The sequence below is a fragment of the Ranitomeya imitator genome, chromosome 1 (genome assembly GCF_032444005.1).
Source record: "Ranitomeya imitator isolate aRanImi1 chromosome 1, aRanImi1.pri, whole genome shotgun sequence".
NCBI classification, from domain to species: domain Eukaryota; kingdom Metazoa; phylum Chordata; class Amphibia; order Anura; family Dendrobatidae; genus Ranitomeya; species Ranitomeya imitator.
In genome coordinates, this window is record NC_091282.1 from 150,464,574 (window position 1) to 150,482,951 (window position 18,378).

At 44.3% G+C, this 18,378-nt stretch overlaps 1 protein-coding gene across 1 annotated transcript in view; it reads left to right on the forward strand.

Moving 5' to 3' along the window:
* Positions 1-18,378, forward strand: part of ADGRV1 (adhesion G protein-coupled receptor V1) — a 753,646-nt gene that overhangs the window by 645,160 nt on the left and 90,108 nt on the right. The window contains exon 85 of the mRNA XM_069745343.1: positions 12,088-12,266. Within this exon, the coding sequence (XP_069601444.1) occupies positions 12,088-12,266 (179 nt within the window). The remainder of the gene's footprint in view (positions 1-12,087; positions 12,267-18,378) is intronic.

The following is an 18,378-nucleotide window of genomic DNA, read 5'->3' on the forward strand; positions in this document are numbered from 1 at the left end:
ACCACTTATGTAATATTATGTGATAATTCCGTGGATACATCAAAAAACAAAGATCATAGATCAGAACTCTGCCCGGTATACCTATATGTAACATGCAGCTAATATGCTATAGTAGCAAGTGCTGAGCTACTGATTGGCCATGGCATTCAGACTGTCCATCAGAGTAAATGTGTGCAATGACAGAGAATGTTCAATAGCAGCTATGCCACCCGGCCGATCATGCGCTCAAGATGGTAACATTAAGACAGTACAATCCAGGTTGTATTTACCCATAGTAAATGTGGCAGGTCCTGTCCTGATCCTTGTGTGGCTACCCCAACGCGCGTTTCGCGTCTGGTGAATACCGCTTCCTCAGGGGGCGTGGCAGGATTTTGCAATGAATTTGTAATAATGCAGCAGGAAGCCGGTGTGGCGCTTCTGAAGTGACCGCGCACTGAACGCTTTGTGCTAGTCTTATTTGCTAACAGACCTTATTATAGTTTTTACCATATTATAGTTCTGTGTCTTTCCAAAAATTAAAATATTGTAACCGTGCTTACATCTGTGTCGTCATACCAATAGTGCAGCTGCTAAGTAGCAGAGTGATAAATTCCCCTTCTAAGAACATTATATTTTTCACAAACTGTCTTTTCTGTATACAGTGATGTAAGCCAGCCCTCCATCCAGAATGCCGATATAGTGTGATGCCAGGTGGTGGGGGCCCAGTGGTGACACAAAGTCTCCCTTGACACACGGGCCCCCTAGTGGCCGCGGGCTCTGCCGCTATTAGTGTTATGCCACTGGTAGTGTGACAGTCAGACCTACAAAACAGGAAACATCAGAAGAAACTGAGTGAGGTGTGCAGATATACACAGAAACATTGACTATACATCTAATCTGGGACTTGCAGCAGACAAACGGTTAATAGCTGAGACTTATGCAATCATTACACAAGTGGTTAACAGCAGTATAGCAGTGGTGAATAGGCAAACTGAATGCTTGCAGAGAAGATTACACACAGTAGCAGAGTTGTATGTGTAAAAGGCACAGTATTAGAAGAAAATAATTCATGATCAGGCACCTGCTGTAGCGGAGTTGTATCAGTATCAGGAGAGAGGAGTTCTGCATTAGATACCTGCAAAGTGAGAGTACAAAAGCATTAGAATTGACAGGTCGGAGATAGGAACTTTTAGAAGAGATGATGAGATAGCTGAGAGAATAATGAGGCAAGCGTCTGTTGAACATGTGGCAGCAGAATGCTTTGCTTATTGAATACTCAAACAGCACATTGCTTTCTGATTTGGCCTTAAAAGTCCTTGGGAGATGATGTCAAGGGTTGTGACTGGATACTGCTGTATCCTCACACAGAATTGCACAAAGGAAACCAGTCATAGGAGAAGGAACTAAGAACTAAACCAGGACAGATGAGTAAAGAAGAATGAAGTATAGGGGAAAATATGTGTAAGTGGGTTAAGAGCTGGCTCAGGGATAGGAAACAAAGGGTGGTTATTAATGGAGCACACTCGGACTGGGTCACGGGTTAGCAGTGGGGTACCACAGGGGTCACTATTGGGCCCTCTTCTTTGTAACATATTTATTAATAACCTTGTAGGGGGCATTGTTGTGAATTCTGTGGCAGAGCTCCCTCCTGTGGTCACAAGTGGTACTTCGGCTGATTCTCTCTGGGAGCTTCCGTTTATGGAGGAAACTGGTACTGCTGCTTCTGAGTTTCCTCCCTCAGGTGATCTGGTGAGGTCGTTAGTTGCTTCTCTACTTAACCCCACCTAATGCTTTGATTCATGCTTCCTGTCAATGTTCCAGTGTTGGACTTGTGTTTCTCTGGATCATTCCTGTGGCCTGCTGATCTGTATAGCTAAGTGCTTCTTTGCTATTTGTTGCTATTTTTTCTGTCCAGCTTGTCTATTTGTTTTGCTGGAAGCTCTGGGACGCAAAGGGTATACCTCCGTGCCGTTAGTTCGGTACGGAGGGTCTTTTTGCCCCTTTGCGTGGTTTTCTTTAGGGTTTTGTGTAGACCGCAAAGTTATCTTTCCTATCCTCGTTCTGTCTAGAATATCGGGCCTCACTTTGCTGAATCTATTTCAGCCCTACGTTTGTCTTTTCATCTTACTCACAGTCATTATATGTGGGGGGCTGCCTTTTCCTTTGGGGTATTTCTCTGAGGCAAGGTAGGCTTATTTTTTCTATCTTCAGGCTAGTTAGTTCCTCAGGCTGTGCCGAGTTGCATAGGTAGAGTTAGGCGCAATCCACGGCTGCCTCTAGTTGTGTTTGGAGAGGATCAGGGATTGCGGTCTGCAGAGTTCCCACGTCTCAGAGCTCGTTCTATTATTTTGGGTTATTGTCAGATCACTGTATGTGCTCTGACCTCCATGTCCATTGTGATACTGAATTGCCTTTCATAACATTACAGGAAGCCAAAAGTACTAATGATTCTCAATAGAGGGAAAAAAGAAGTTCTGAGACGATTTTTTTTTCTTGGCTTTGTGTTTTGTCTTTTTTTTCCCCTAGACATTTGGGTGGTTCAGTACACAGGTGTAGCGATGGACATTAGAAGTCTGTCTTCATTTGTGGATCAGCTCTCGGCAAGAGTACAAAAGATTCAAGACACTATTGATCAGAAATCTATATTAGAACCAAGAATTCCTATTCCTGATTTGTTTTTTGGAGATAGAACTAAGTTTCTGAGTTTCAAAAATAATTGTAAGTTATTTCTGGCCTTGAAACCTCGTTCCTCTGGTGATCCAGTTCAACAGGTTTTGATTATTATTTCTTTTTTGCGCGGCGACCCTCAGGACTGGGCATTTTCTCTTGCGCCAGGAGATCCTGCATTGAGTAATATCAATGCGTTTTTCCTGGCACTCGGATTGCTGTACGATGAGCCTAATTCAGTGGATCAGGCAGAAAAGAATTTGCTGGCTCTTTGTCAGGGTCAGGATGAGATAGAGGTATATTGCCAGAAATTTAGAAAATGGTCAGTGCTCACTCAATGGAATGAATCTGCGCTGGCAGCTATGTTCAGAAAGGGTCTCTCTGAAGCCCTTAAGGATGTCATGGTGGGATTTCCTATGCCTGCTGGTTTGAATGAGTCTATGTCTTTGGCTATTCAGATCGGTCGACGCTTGCGTGAGCGTAAATCTGTGCACCATTTGGCGGTATTACCTGAGCTTAAACCTGAGCCTATGCAGTGCGATAGGACTTTGACCAGAGTTGAACGGCAAGAACACAGACGTTTGAAGGGGCTGTGTTTCTACTGTGGTGATTCCACTCATGCCATCTCTGATTGTCCTAAGCGCACTAAGCGGTTCGTTAGGTCTGCCACCATTGGTACGGTACAGTCAAAATTTCTTCTGTCCGTTACCTTGATCTGCTCTTTGTCATCATATTCTGTCATGGCGTTTGTGGATTCAGGCGCTGCTCTGAATTTGATGGACTTGGAATATGCTAAGCGTTGTGGGTTTTTCTTGGAGCCCTTGCAGTGTCCTATTCCATTGAGAGGTATTGATGCTACGCCTTTGGCCAAGAATAAGCCTCAATACTGGACCCAGCTGACCATGTGCATGGCTCCTGCACATCAGGAGGATATTCGCTTTCTGGTGTTGCATAATCTGCATGATGTGGTCGTGTTGGGGTTGCCATGGCTACAAGCCCATAATCCAGTATTGGATTGGAAATCCATGTCGGTGTCCAGCTGGGGTTGTCAGGGGGTACATGGTGATGTTCCATTTTTGTCAATTTCGTCATCCACCCCTTCTGAGGTTCCAGAGTTCTTGTCTGATTACCGGGATGTATTTGATGAGCCCAAGTCCGATGCCCTACCTCCGCATAGGGATTGTGATTGTGCTATCAATTTGATTCCTGGTGGTAAATTCCCAAAAGGTCGACTGTTTAATTTATCCGTGCCTGAGCACACCGCTATGCGCAGTTATGTGAAGGAATCCCTGGAGAAGGGGCATATTCGCCCGTCATCGTCGCCATTAGGAGCAGGGTTCTTTTTTGTAGCCAAAAAGGATGGTTCGCTGAGACCTTGTATAGATTATCGCCTTCTTAATAAGATCACTGTTAAATTTCAGTACCCCTTGCCTTTGTTATCTGATTTGTTTGCTCGGATTAAGGGGGCTAGTTGGTTCACCAAGATTGATCTTCGTGGTGCGTATAATCTGGTGCGAATCAGGCGAGGCGATGAATGGAAAACTGCATTTAATACGCCCGAGGGTCATTTTGAGTATCTAGTGATGCCATTCGGACTTGCCAATGCTCCATCAGAGTTTCAGTCCTTTATGCATGACATCTTCCGAGAGTACCTGGATAAATTCCTGATTGTGTACTTGGATGACATTTTGATCTTCTCGGATGATTGGGAGTCTCATGTGAAACAGGTCAGAATGGTTTTTCAGGTCCTGCGTGCTAACTCTTTGTTTGTGAAGGGATCAAAGTGTCTCTTTGGTGTGCAGAAGGTTTCATTTTTGGGGTTCATCTTTTCCCCTTCTACTATCGAGATGGATCCTGTTAAGGTCCAAGCCATCCATGATTGGACTCAGCCGACATCTCTGAAAAGTCTGCAAAAGTTCCTGGGCTTTGCTAATTTTTATCGTCGCTTCATCTGCAATTTTTCTAGTATTGCCAAACCATTGACCGATTTGACCAAGAAGGGTGCTGATTTGGTCAATTGGTCTTCTGCTGCTGTGGAAGCTTTTCAAGAGTTGAAGCGTCGTTTTTCTTCTGCCCCTGTGTTGTGTCAACCTGATGTTTCTCTTCCGTTCCAGGTCGAGGTTGATGCTTCTGAGATTGGAGCAGGGGCTGTTTTGTCGCAGAGAGGTTCTGATTGTTCAGTGATGAAACCATGCGCTTTTTTTTCCAGGAAGTTTTCGCCTGCTGAGCGGAATTATGATGTGGGCAACCGAGAGTTGCTGGCCATGAAGTGGGCATTCGAGGAGTGGCGTCATTGACTTAAAGGAGCTAAGCATCGCGTGGTGGTATTGACTGATCATAAGAACCTGACTTATCTCGAGTCTGCTAAGCGTTTGAATCCTAGACAGGCTCGTTGGTCGCTGTTTTTCGCCCGTTTTGACTTTGTGATTTCGTACCTTCCGGGCTCTAAAAATGTGAAGGCGGATGCTCTGTCTAGGAGTTTTGTGCCCGACTCTCCGGGTTTATCTGAGCCGGCGGGTATCCTCAAGGAAGGAGTAATTGTGTCTGCCATCTCCCCTGATTTGCGGCGGGTGCTGCAAAAATTTCAGGCTAATAAACCTGATCGTTGTCCAGCGGAGAAACTGTTTGTCCCGGATAGGTGGACAAATAAAGTGATCTCTGAGGTTCATTGTTCGGTGTTGGCTGGTCATCCTGGAATCTTTGGTACCAGAGAGTTAGTGGCTAGATCCTTTTGGTGGCCGTCTCTGTCGCGGGATGTGCGTTCTTTTGTGCAGTCCTGTGGGATTTGTGCTCGGGCTAAGCCCTGCTGTTCTCGTGCCAGTGGGTTGCTTTTGCCCTTGCCGGTCCCGAAGAGACCTTGGACACATATCTCTATGGATTTTATTTCAGATCTTCCCGTCTCTCAAAAGATGTCAGTCATTTGGGTGGTCTGTGATCGCTTTTCTAAGATGGTCCATCTGGTACCCTTGTCCAAGTTGCCTTCCTCCTCTGATTTGGTGCCATTGTTCTTCCAGCATGTGGTTCGTTTGCATGGCATTCCAGAGAATATCGTTTCTGACAGAGGTTCCCAGTTTGTTTCGAGGTTTTGGCGAGCCTTTTGTGGTAGGATGGGCATTAACTTGTCTTTTTCCTCGGCTTTTCATCCTCAGACTAATGGCCAGACCGAACGAACCAATCAGACCTTGGAAACCTATCTGAGATGCTTTGTTTCTGCCGATCAGGATGACTGGGTGTCCTTTTTGCCTTTGGCTGAGTTCGCCCTTAATAATCGGGCCAGCTCGGCTACCTTGGTTTCGCCGTTTTTCTGCAATTCTGGGTTCCATCCTCGTTTCTCTTCAGGACAGGTTGAGTCTTCGGACTGTCCTGGTGTGGATACTGTGGTGGACAGGTTGCAGCAGATTTGGACTCATGTAGTGGACAATTTGACCTTGTCCCAGGAGAAGGCTCAACGTTTCGCTAATCGCAGACGCCGTGTGGGTCCCCGACTTCGTGTTGGGGATCTGGTTTGGTTATCTTCTCGTCATATTCCTATGAAGGTTTCCTCTCCGAAGTTTAAACCTCGTTTCATTGGTCCTTATAGGATTTCTGAGGTTATTAATCCTGTGTCTTTTCGTCTGACCCTCCCAGATTCTTTTTTCATACATAACGTCTTCCATAGGTCATTGTTGCGGAGATACGTGGCACCTATGGTTTCATCTGTTGACCCTCCTGCCCCGGTTTTGGTGGAGGGGGAATTGGAGTATATTGTGCTCCCAGGCTTTCTAGGAAAGTTCCCACGATCTATGAACAGCCAGCAGAGGGCGCCTCACCGCAAATGAAGCTAAATATAGCTCATTGATCTATATTTAGACTCATTCCCCGGGGTTTTGCAGCGAGGAGTAGCATTGCATTAGCAAAGCTCCTGGCTGCAAAATGTTTTAACCCCTTCAGAAGGATTTACATCGTTGGACTTTACAGATCTGTGGAAGGTAAGTATATTGTTGGTTTATTATTTTTTTTTTGTCACAGAACGAGGGTCTTCACTGAGTGGATTGGGCGTTAAATAAAAAATTACAACAACCTTTGTTTTTATTTCATTAAAATAATTTTTAATAATGTGTGTGTGTATTTTTTTAACCCTTTCTTTCAATTGGATTAATAATGGATAGGTGTCATAATTGACGCCTCTCCATTATTAATTAGGCTTAATGTCACCTTACAATTGCAAGGTGGCATTAACCCTTCATTACCCCATATCCCACCGCTACACGGGAATGGGAAGAGAGTGGCCAAGTGCCAGAATAGGCGCATCTTCCAGATGTGCCTTTTCTGGGGTGGCTGGGGGCAGGTGTTTTTAGCCAGGGGGGGGCCAATAACCATGGACCCTCTCCAGGCTATTAATATCTGCCCTCAGTCACTGGCTTTACTACTCTGGCGGAGAAAATTGTGCGGGAGCCCACGCCAATTTTTTCCGCCATTTAACCCTTAAATATAATAGCTAGAACGCCCAAATTTTGCATATACACACTACTAACATTAGTAGTGTGGAATATGCAAAAAAAATGGTGATATGAGATGGTTTACTGTATGTAAACCAGGTCTCATATCATGTCGGGTTTGTGAAGGAGAAAGCAAAAGCCGGTAATTGAATTACCAGCTTTAAAGCTATCTAGCGCTGCATTAAATATAAATATATATATATATATAGGTGTCTCCCTGACATATACAGTGGGGCAAAAAAGTATTTAGTCAGTCAGCAATAGTGCAAGTTCCACCACTTAAAAAGATGAGAGGCGTCTGTAATTTACATCATAGGTAGACCTCAACTATGGGAGACAAACTGAGAAAAAAAAATCCAGAAAATCACATTGTCTGTTTTTTTAACATTTTATTTGCATATTATGGTGGAAAATAAGTATTTGGTCAGAAACAAAATTTCATCTCAATACTTTGTAATATATCCTTTGTTGGCAATGACAGAGGTCAAACGTTTTCTGTAAGTCTTCACAAGGTTGCCACACACTGTTGTTGGTATGTTGGCCCATTCCTCCGTGCAGATCTCCTCTAGAGCAGTGATGATTTTGGCTTTTCGCCTGGCAACACGGACTTTCAACTCCCTCCAAAGGTTTTCTATAGAGTTGAGATCTGGAGACTGGCTAGGCCACTCCAGGACCTTGAAATGCTTCTTACGAAGCCACTCCTTCGTTGCCCTGGCGGTGTGCTTTGGATCATTGTCATGTTGAAAGACCGAGCCACGTTTCATCTTCAATGCCCTTGCTGATGGAAGGAGGTTTGCACTCAAAATCTCACGATACATGGCCCCATTCATTCTTTCATGTACCCGGATCAGTCGTCCTGGCCCCTTTGCAGAGAAACAGCTCCAAAGCATGATGTTTCCACCACCATGCTTTACAGTAGGTATGGTGTTTGATGGATGCAACTCAGTATTCTTTTTCCTCCAAACACGACAAGTTGTGTTTCTACCAAACAGTTCCAGTTTGGTTTCATCAGACCATAGGACATTCTCCCAAAGCTCCTCTGGATCATCCAAATGCTCTGTAGCAAACTTCAGACGGGCCCGGACATGTACTGGCTTAAGCAGTGGGACACGTCTGGCACTGCAGGTTCTGAGTCCATGGTGGCGTAGTGTGTTACTTATGGTAGGCCTTGTTACGTTGGTCCCAGCTCTCTGCAGTTCATTCACTAGGTCCCCCCGCGTGGTTCTGGGGTTTTTGCTCACCGTTCTTGTGATCATTCTGACCCCACGGGGTGGGATTTTGCGTGGAGCCCTAGATCGAGTGAGATTATCAGTGGTCTTGTATGTCTTCCATTTTCTAATTATTGCTCCCACTGTTGATTTCTTCACTCCAAGCTGGTTGGCTATTGTAGATTCAGTCTTCCCAGCCTGGTGCAGGGCTACAATTTTATTTCTGGTGTCCTTTGACAGCTCTTTGGTCTTCACCATAGTGGAGTTTGGAGTCAGACTGTTTGAGGGTGTGAACAGGTGTCTTTTTATACTGATAACAAGTTTAAACAGGTGCCATTACTACAGGTAATGAGTGGAGGAAAGAGGAGACTCTTAAAGAAGAAGTTACAGGTCTGTGAGAGCCAGAAATCTTGATTGTTTGTTTCTGACCAAATACTTATTTTCCACCATAATATGCAAAAAAAATGATAAAAAACAGACAATGTGATTTTCTGGATTTTTTTTCTCAGTTTGTCTCCCATAGTTGAGGTCTACCTATGATGTAAATTACAGATGCCTCTCATCTTTTTAAGTGGTGGAACTTGCACTATTGCTGACTAAATACTTTTTTGCCCCACTGTATATATGTATATATACCTATTCTATGTGTATATATCTACTCTAATCTAACCTGTCACTGTGATTTTACTGTACTCTGCACTGAATTACCGGCTTTTCAAAGGAGACCCGTGCGTAAAAATCGGACAGCAATACGGATGTCATACGGATGTTGCGATAAAAAAATCGCATGACACTCGAATGACACTCGCATGGCACTCGCAGACGTTACATCAGTTTTTTCGGTCCATAAATCGGACCGTTTTTTTCTCACACAAGTGGAGATGAGCCCTAATTATGACTGATGTTTCAAGTGAACTTGAACAATATTCACAATTGAATTTGGTCAACTGATTAATTCGGCAGGTAAAGGGGCAGGTCCTGTTACATATAGGGGCGGTTAGGTCTAAACAGAATTTTTCATTCAATAAACCATGTAGACCAGCGTTTTTTTTCTTAGGTGGGTTATCTTTGTCTGGCCCAATTCGGACAGGTGCATATGCTTTTTTCATGGTATAGTGCTGCAATGTGAAATACGCTATATATTGCACAAAGTGGGCTATTTCTTACATAAGATTGTTTAATTAACAGAGTTTATGTGGAGTCAGCTATAATGTGAATGTTTGGTTGTTGGAGCTGATAGATTGGTCATAAGAGGCCGGTTTCCTACAAGTTGAGCTATAGTTCACAAATGCCTTGTGTTTTAACCCTGCTGTTCTGTTCGGTCTGGGGAGACCTATTTTGAACTTTGGTATTTTTTGGGGTGTTCAAGATGCGGTTCTGAAACTTGTGGTTGATTGACTTAAATGAGGATGGGTCGGTCGGCCACGGGTTTCAGAGCCGCATCTTGAATATTTTAAAGAATATTGAAGTTCAAAGTCGGTCATTTTTGACCAACAGAACAGCAGGGTTAAAGTGGTTTCCAGTTTCAGCAAACAAGTTTATCCATTGCACAATGTAAAGGTAAACATTCTGCAATATAATTGGCATATTCATTTCTCATCATTTCCAAGATCTGCTTGCAATTATTGTTTTGAGGCTTTTATTGCTTGGTGTCAGTGGATAAGGTTAGGGCTACAGGTGAGAAGTCATGTGGTCAAACAATGTGTGACTTTTATTGCTTTTGATGTAAAAACAATGTCCAAATTCCAGACTTGACTTGACCAATTCCGGAGGTTCTTATATTGGGAATCCACTTACCATGCCTCAAAATGTTCTAATAGGGGGTCATCTACACTGGAGAACCTCTATCCCATGATCGTTACTGTAGTTCTGGTCTGACAAGGCAAGTGGATAAAGATTCTGATCTAAACATAGGCCATCAATGTGTTCCTGATAAATCCCATTAGTACATTTTCTGAATTGATTTGTTCATTATATACAAGTGCTTCTCACAAAATTAAAATATCATAAAAAAGTTAATTTATTTCAGTTCTTCAATACAAAAAGTGAAACTCATATTATATAGAGTCCTTACAAACAGAGTGATCTATTTCAAGTGTTTATTTCTGTTAATGTTGATGATTATGGCTTACAGCCAATGAAAACCCAATAGTCATTATCTCAGTAAATTAGAATACTTTATTACACCAGCTTGAAAAATTATTTTAAAATCCGAAATATTGGCCTACTGAAATGTATGTTCACTTCAGTAAATGCACTCAATACTTGGTCAGGGCTCCTTTTGCATCAATTACTGCATCAATGCGGCGTGGCATGGAGTCGATCAGCCTGTGGCACTGCTGAGGTGTTATGGAAGCCCGGGTTGCTTTGATAGCAGCCTTCAGCTCGTCTGCATTGTTGGGTCTGGTGTCTCTCATCTTCCTCTTGACAATACCCTATAGATTCTCTATGGGGTTAAGGTCAGGTGAGTTTGTTGACCAATCAAGCACAGTGATACTGTTGTTTTTAAACCAGGTATTGGTACTTTTGGCAGTGTGAACAGGTGCCAAGTCCTGCTGGAGAATAAAATTTTCATCTCCAAAAAGCTTGTCGGCAGAGGGAAGCATGAAATGCTCTAAAATCACCTGGTAAACAGCTGTGCTGACTTTGGTCTTGATAAATAAAGCACAGTGGACTTACACCAGCAGATGACATGGCTCCCCAAACCATCACCGCTTGTGGAAACGTCCCACTAGACCTCAAGCAGCTTGGATTGTGGCCTCTCCACTCTTCCTCCAGACTCTGGGACCTTGATGTCCAAATGAAATGCAAAATTTACTTTCATCTGAAATCAATGCCTTGGACCACTGAGCAACAGTCCAGTTCTTTTTCTCCTTGGCCCAGCTCTGGCATTGTCTATTGGTCATGAGTGGCTTGACACAAGGAATGCGACACTTGTAGCCCATGTCCTGGATACCTCTGTATGTGGTGTGGCTCTTGAAGCAATGACTCCAGCAGCAGTCCACTCCTTGCGGCTTACCCTCCTTTTGGAGTGTGTCACTGACTGCCTTCTGGACATCTGTCAGGTCAGCAGTCTTCCGCATGATTGTGGAACTTACTGAAACAGACTAAGGGACCGTTTTAAATGCTTACGAAGCTTTTGTAGGTGTTTTTTGAAAGAAATAAATACTTGAAATAGATCACTCTGTAATGACTCTATATAATATATGAGTTTCATTTTTTGTATTGAAGAACTGCAATAAATTAACTTTTGTGATAAGCATCTGTATGTATATATACAGCTCTGGCAAAAATTAAGAAACCACTGCAAAATTTTCAATTTCTCTTTTTGGGTATATTTTGGAGTAAAATTTAACTCATTTAGAAACAACAATACTAATGTTTTAACTCAGGATGAGTTCAGAAAACAATATTTTGTGGAATAACCATGATTTTTAATCACAGCTTTCATGCATCTTGGCTGCTTTCCACAAGTCTTTCACACAGCTTCTGGAGCAAAAATGTAAGCAGTTCTTCTTTGTTTGCTGGCTTGTGACTATCCATCATCCTCTTGATTACATTCCAGAGGTTTTCAATGGGGTTCAGGTCTAGAGATTGGGCTGCCGATGACAGGGTTATAATGTGGTGACCTCTTAATTTTTGCCAGAGCTGTATGTCTGTCTGTCTGTCTGTCTATCTATCTATCTATCTATCTAGCAAAACATGTACAGTATGTATTTTATTGTTTATTGTATGTTATCACTTTTATTTTCTAGGCAATTAATTTCTGGTATGTTCTAGTGATGAACGATGAGCACGCAGAACGACGGCATCTAATCTTCTTTGTAGTGGGATGGGGGCTTCCTGCAGTTGTTGTTGTCCTGCACCTGGTCATTCTCAAAAGTATCTACCATAAGCACATAACTGAGATTTATGGATTGGTCCATGGAGACATGTAAGTTCTTTCAAATATTTATCAATTTTTCTCATTAGTATTCAGTTAAATGCAATCCTAAAATATTTTTCTACAACAAAATGACAATGAAATGGGTTTTGTGCTCTCCATCAAAGGGAGGGATTTCGATAAGTTAAGGCTGTGTGCCCACAATGAGTTTATGATGCTGCATATTTTTGCTGCTTCAAAAACATCACAGTTCCAGTTCTTTTTTTACTCAGTGTGAACTGATCTGCGGTTTCAAATGCGCAACATAGCAATTTCTCTCGTGGGTACGCTGCATTTTATGTGCAGTTTTTTCCTATAGATTTGCATTAGATGCTGAAGAGCCGTAGGTAAAAAAAAGCACGTGCATTTTTAGTGCAAAAAAATCTGCAATGACTGTGTCAATAAAGTTTTGTCAAATCCAAATACCAGGAAGTATCAAAAATAAAGCAGCTTTATTTAAAACATGACATAACGAGAAGCTATAAAAACTGCAGCGTCAAAAATGCAATAAATACAAATGTAAAAAAAAGCATTCAAAAACGCAATGAAAAAATGCAAGTAACCTAATTTATGTAATATTTGCAGAAACGATGCAGAGTATCCACAAAATGATCGGGTTGGGTGAAATCGGCCGATCATTTCGAAAAGTCGGGGGGCCGACTGAAACACGAAACCCAATGCAAGTCAATGGGGAATAAAAGTCGGCAGTGAGTGGAGGACAGAAAAACACCTACAGAGCCCATTTTAATGTCAAAAACATCAATTCTTGTTACTTAAGCTTGTCAATCTTAATTAACCTTATAATAATAGTTAGGCATTGAAAATTGGAGGTCATTTGGTTAAAGTTGTGAGAGGGGTAGGGCTGGCTCAATTTTTTCTTGGGCCCAGGAAATGTAGAATACGTCACGGCGGTGGAGCAGGGAGAGGTAAGTATTTCAACTTTGCAAGTGCTGTGATCCTGAGCAAGGAGGGGGGGCACACTCGTTCGCATTGCCACTGGCACAGGGCCCCTCAAAGTACGGCGTTGTGATTGACGGCGGGGGCGCCTCCCACTGGCAGAGACACTTTTGCGTACTATGAGGGGCCCTGTGCCAGTGACGTCGCCAATGAGTATGCCCCCCCCACCTGTTGAAGGAACCTGCACTTTCATCTGCACCTTCCTCTTTGTCCCCATGTAAGGTGGTATCGTATGCGGGAAGGGGAACCTGAGTTTCAGCAGGGTCAGATTCAGGCTGAGTAGAGTGCAAGGGGAATGTAGTGGTCTGTGTCAATTTACCAGCAGACTCATCTAGCAGTGGCTGGGCAATGGGCAGGAATGAGGAGGAAACACAGATATAGGCCCAAAATAAAAAAAAAGTAGGCTAAAAGCTGTTAAAAATTGGTAACAGGAGTAAACAGGCGGCATTGGTTTGGAGAACAACAATCAGCGGCAGACACCGTTAGTAGGCCCAACCAAACAAGTAGGCCAAATGCAGTTTCATATTCTAAATATAGGCCGAAAGCCTGAAGATTGAAGCTCAGCTTTGTGTAGTAGAGGAAAACAAGAGGCAGCAGCAGACAATGTTACTAGGCCCAAACCAAGAACTAGGCCAAATGTAGTTTCATATTGTTGTTACAGGCCGAAAGCCTGAAGCTTCAAGCTCAGCTTTGTTTAGTAGAGGAAAACAAGAGGCGGCAGCAGACAATGTTACTAGGCCCAACCCAACAAGTAGGCCAAATGCAGTTTAATATAAAAAATATTTAAACGAAAGCTTGAAGATTGAAGCGCAAGAAAAATAAACCAGGAGAACACCAAGGAGCGGCAGACACCGTTAGTAGGCCCCAACCCAACAAGTAGGGCAAATGCAGTTTAATACAGTATTTGAAACAGGGCAACAGTTGAGGTTCAGCTTTGTTCAGTGAAGGAAAAAAAAGATGCAGCGGCAGACACCGTTATTACGCCCAAATAATAAAGACAGTGGTAGTAGGCGCAAAGTATTAAATGGAGTCCAGGGCCCCTGTATATTTTAACTATCATCTATCATTTCAAATAATTCGTATTGGCAGTGCCATTTCAGGTTTTACCCACACAGACTACACAGTGGTGGAGCTAGGAGAGGTAGTATTGCAAGTGGTAGAGCACAGTTTAATCTGGGGGGGGGGAACACTCTCTCGTGGGCGGTGGTACTGGCACAGGGCCCCTCATATTACAACGGTGTAATATGAGTTGTGGTTCAGTGTCTCCCCCCCAAAAATGAGGAAGTCTGGTGGAAGAGGCCGTGGGCGTGGGTTGCCAGCTGGTACTGATGGTGCTGGTGGTGTTGCATCTCGTGGTAGTGGCAAAAGCACAGTAGCACCTAAGGCTGGAGGTGTTCAGCCGGTGTCATCGTCTGGCTACACAAGGCCTCGAAGGCTCCCTTACCTGGGAGTAGGAAAACAGCTTTTAAAGCCGGAGAAGCAGGAAAAAGTGTTGTCTTTCCTTGCTGACTCACCCTCTAGCTCTTTCACCTCCTCTTCCCAAAGTTCTAAATGTAAGAGCAGCCAGTCGTCAGTGGATGCTCCCGATCAGGAAAAAGACGTTTCCTTGTGTCCTTCTCCCAAACCAAAAGTGAAGGATGCAGCAGGCGACACTACAGGTTACTCCATGAAGCTCTTTACACATACCGTGCCTGGGTTCGAAAGGGAAATTGTACACTGCCAATTACAAGAAGAATAGGACATGGAGTGCACTGATGCACAGCCACAGCTAGATTGTGATGCTGCTCCATTGACTGTGATCACTACATTGCCCTCACAGTTTACTGAGCCAGAATGTGACCCTGATGAGACTATGGTGCCCTGTCCCGAACACTATAGCACCTTACACTGTGACACTGAGGAAGGTGCACATGACATTGAGGAGGAGGTGATAGATGACCCAGTTGTTGACCCAGATTGGCAGCCATTGGGGGAAGAGGGTGCCGCTGCCACTAGCTCAGAAGCGGAGGAGGAGGATCCGCATCAGCCATCTACATTGCAACAGCTGTCATCTGGCAGGCCGGTATCAGGCCAAAAATGTTTGCGAAAAACAAAAACAGTGTTAGGAGAGCGTGGTCATTCGGTGAAAGTAGCACAGCGCCCAATGCCTGAAAAGGTTTTCGACAGTAGGAAGAGTGTAGCGTAGCAATTTTTTCACCAAGATCAGAATGATCAGTCAAAAGTTATCTGTAAGAAATGCTCCAAGACCTTTAGCAGAGAGAAGAATCTTCAAAATTTAAATACAACGTGCATGCTTAGACATTTAACCACCATGCACTTGCAAGCCTGGACTAACTATGAAACGTCCCGTACTGTTGGTTCACCTGCTCGGAGTGAAGGTAGTCAGCAATGCTAAATTGCTTCCCTCACTGTGAGCCCACCGGTTAGGACACCACCAGCAGCAAATGTGGAGGTATCGTCGTAAGGCCAAAGCAGTCAGGGAATCACAAGGTTATTGGTAGGAAAGACTCTATGTTGGGCAACAACAAGAATACCATAACAAACTCTCTCTCAATCCGCAATGTCCACCACCACCACCGCTAGTTCCGCCATATGCAGCTCTCCAGTCCAGCTCACCCTACAAGAGACTCTCGTTAGGAAAAGAAAGTACTCATCCTCTCATCCGCATACACAGGATTTGAATGCCCACATTGCTATACTAATCTCATTACAGATGATGCCCTACCGTTTGGTTGAAAGCGATGCTTTCAAAGACCTGATGGCCCACGCAGTACCACGCTATGACCTACCCAGTCGACATTTCTTTGCGAGAAAAGCCATCCCAGCCCTCCACCAGCATGTCAAAGACCGCATTGTCCATGCCTTGAGGCAATCAGTCAGTGGAAAGGTGCACCTCACAACAGATGCATGGAAAGTAGGCATGGCCGGGGACGTTACGTGTCCATCACGGCGCACTGGGTTAATGTGTAGGATGCAGGGTCCACAGGGGGCAGCCATAGTGCGACAGTTCAGCCTATCCCACAGTCTCAGGAAAAAGTTGGCATATGGCGTTTGCAACTCCTCCTCCTCCTCCTCCTCCAGAAGCGAAAGCTCATGCACAAAGCGCAGTCGCCCTACCACTCCATCCGCAGCTGCTAGTGTTGCACACGGGGTGTCCCATTATCGAACAGCTAGTGGTAAGTGTCAGCAGGCTGTGTTGCAAATGAAGTGTTTGGGCGACAACAGACACACCGCGGAAGTACTGGTGGAGTACTTGCAGCAACAAACTCAGTCATGGCTGGGCAGTGTACATCTTGAGGTAGGCAAGGTATTCAGTGATAACGGAAGGAATTTTATGGCTGCCATAGCCCTTTCAGAACTGAAACACATACCTTGCCTGGCACACACCTTTAACCTGGTGGTGCAGGGCTTCCTCAAAAATTATCCAAAGTTACCAGCCCTGCTCCTGAAGGTGCGAAGACTTTGCTCGCACATCCGCCGGGTGCCCATACACTCCAGCCGTATGCTGAACCATCAGCGATCGCTGAATCTTCCCCAGCACCACCTAATAATCGACGTTGCAACAAGGTGGAACTCCACACTGCACATGATTCAGAGGCTGTGCGAACAGAGGCGTGCTGTTATAAATTTGTGGGAGGATACACGGGCAGGCACTTGGATGGCAGACATGGAGTTGTCTGGTGTGCAGTAGTCGACGCCATCATAAGCATTAACATCCCACTTATGTGTCTGCTGATGCAAAGTTTAACGCACATTAAGGAGCAGGCGTCTGCAGCCGAGGAGGAGGGAAGCCTTGATGACAGTCAGCCATTGTCTGCTCAGGGAACTGTACAGGACAAATTGGCGGACGAAGAGGATGAGGAGGAGGATGATGGGGATGAATATGTATGGGAGGAGGATGATTCTCAGGTGGCAATAGAAACTGGTGGCATTGCAAGGTCTGGTACAGGTTTATTGCGGGACACTTGTGATGTTGATTTGCAAGAAAGTGGGCCTCAACCCAGCAGAAACAGTTAATTCACACCTGGAACATTGGCCCACATGGCTGAGTATGCCTTGCGTATCCTAAAAAGGGACCCCCGCATTTTTAAAATGATGACCGATGACGACAACCGGTTAGCCTGCCTCCTGGATACAAGATATAAAGGAAAACTGCAAAATATCATGCCACATGAGAACCTAGGTCAAATATTGGCTACCAAACAAGCAACTCTTGTAGACCGTTTGGTTCAGGCATTCCCAGCACACAGCGCTGGTGATGGTTCTCACACGAGCTGCAGGGGGCAACATGGCAGAGGTGCTAGAGGTGCAGAAATCCGAAGTGGCGTTGGACAGAGGGGTTTTACGACAAGGTTGTGGAATGATTTCGCAATGACCGCTGACACGACAGGGACAGCTGCATCGATTCAAAGTGACAGGAGACAGCATTTGTGCAGTATGGTTACAAACTACTTTTCCGCCCTTATCGATGTTCTCCCTCTCAGGTCATTCCCCTTTGATTACTGGGCATCTAAACTAGACACCTGGCCTGAATTGCCATAATATGGATTACAGAACCTCGATTGCCCTGCTGTCAGTGTGGTTTCAGAAAGAGTGTTCAGTGCTGCTGGTTCAATACTGACCAAAAAAAGGACACGTCTGGCTACCAAAAATGTTGATGATCTAACCTTCATTTAAATTAACCAATCATGGATTTCACATTCTTTTGCCCCACTTTCCCCTGCTGACACGTAGCTTGCCTGAAAGATGACTTGCTTTTGGGGGGAGACACAGAACCCCAACTCTGGCCCTGTGGTATAACACTACACTATGAACGTGGAAGAAAGTGTCTGCCTGATATATGACACACTAGCAGTACAGCTGAATATACACTGTGTGAGAATTTGAATCTCCATTTTTTTTTTGGGGGGGGGAGACACAGAACCCTAACTCTGGCCCTGTGGTATAACACAACACTATGAACGTGGAAGAAAGTGGCTGCCTGATATACAGTACGATGCACTAGCAGTACAGCTGAATATACACTGTGTGAGAATTTGAATCTCCATTTTTTTGGGGGGACACTGAACCCTAACTCTGGCCCTGTGGGATAACACAACACTATGAACGTGAAAGAAAGTGTCTGCCTGATATACGACGCACTAGCAGTACAGCTGAATATACACTG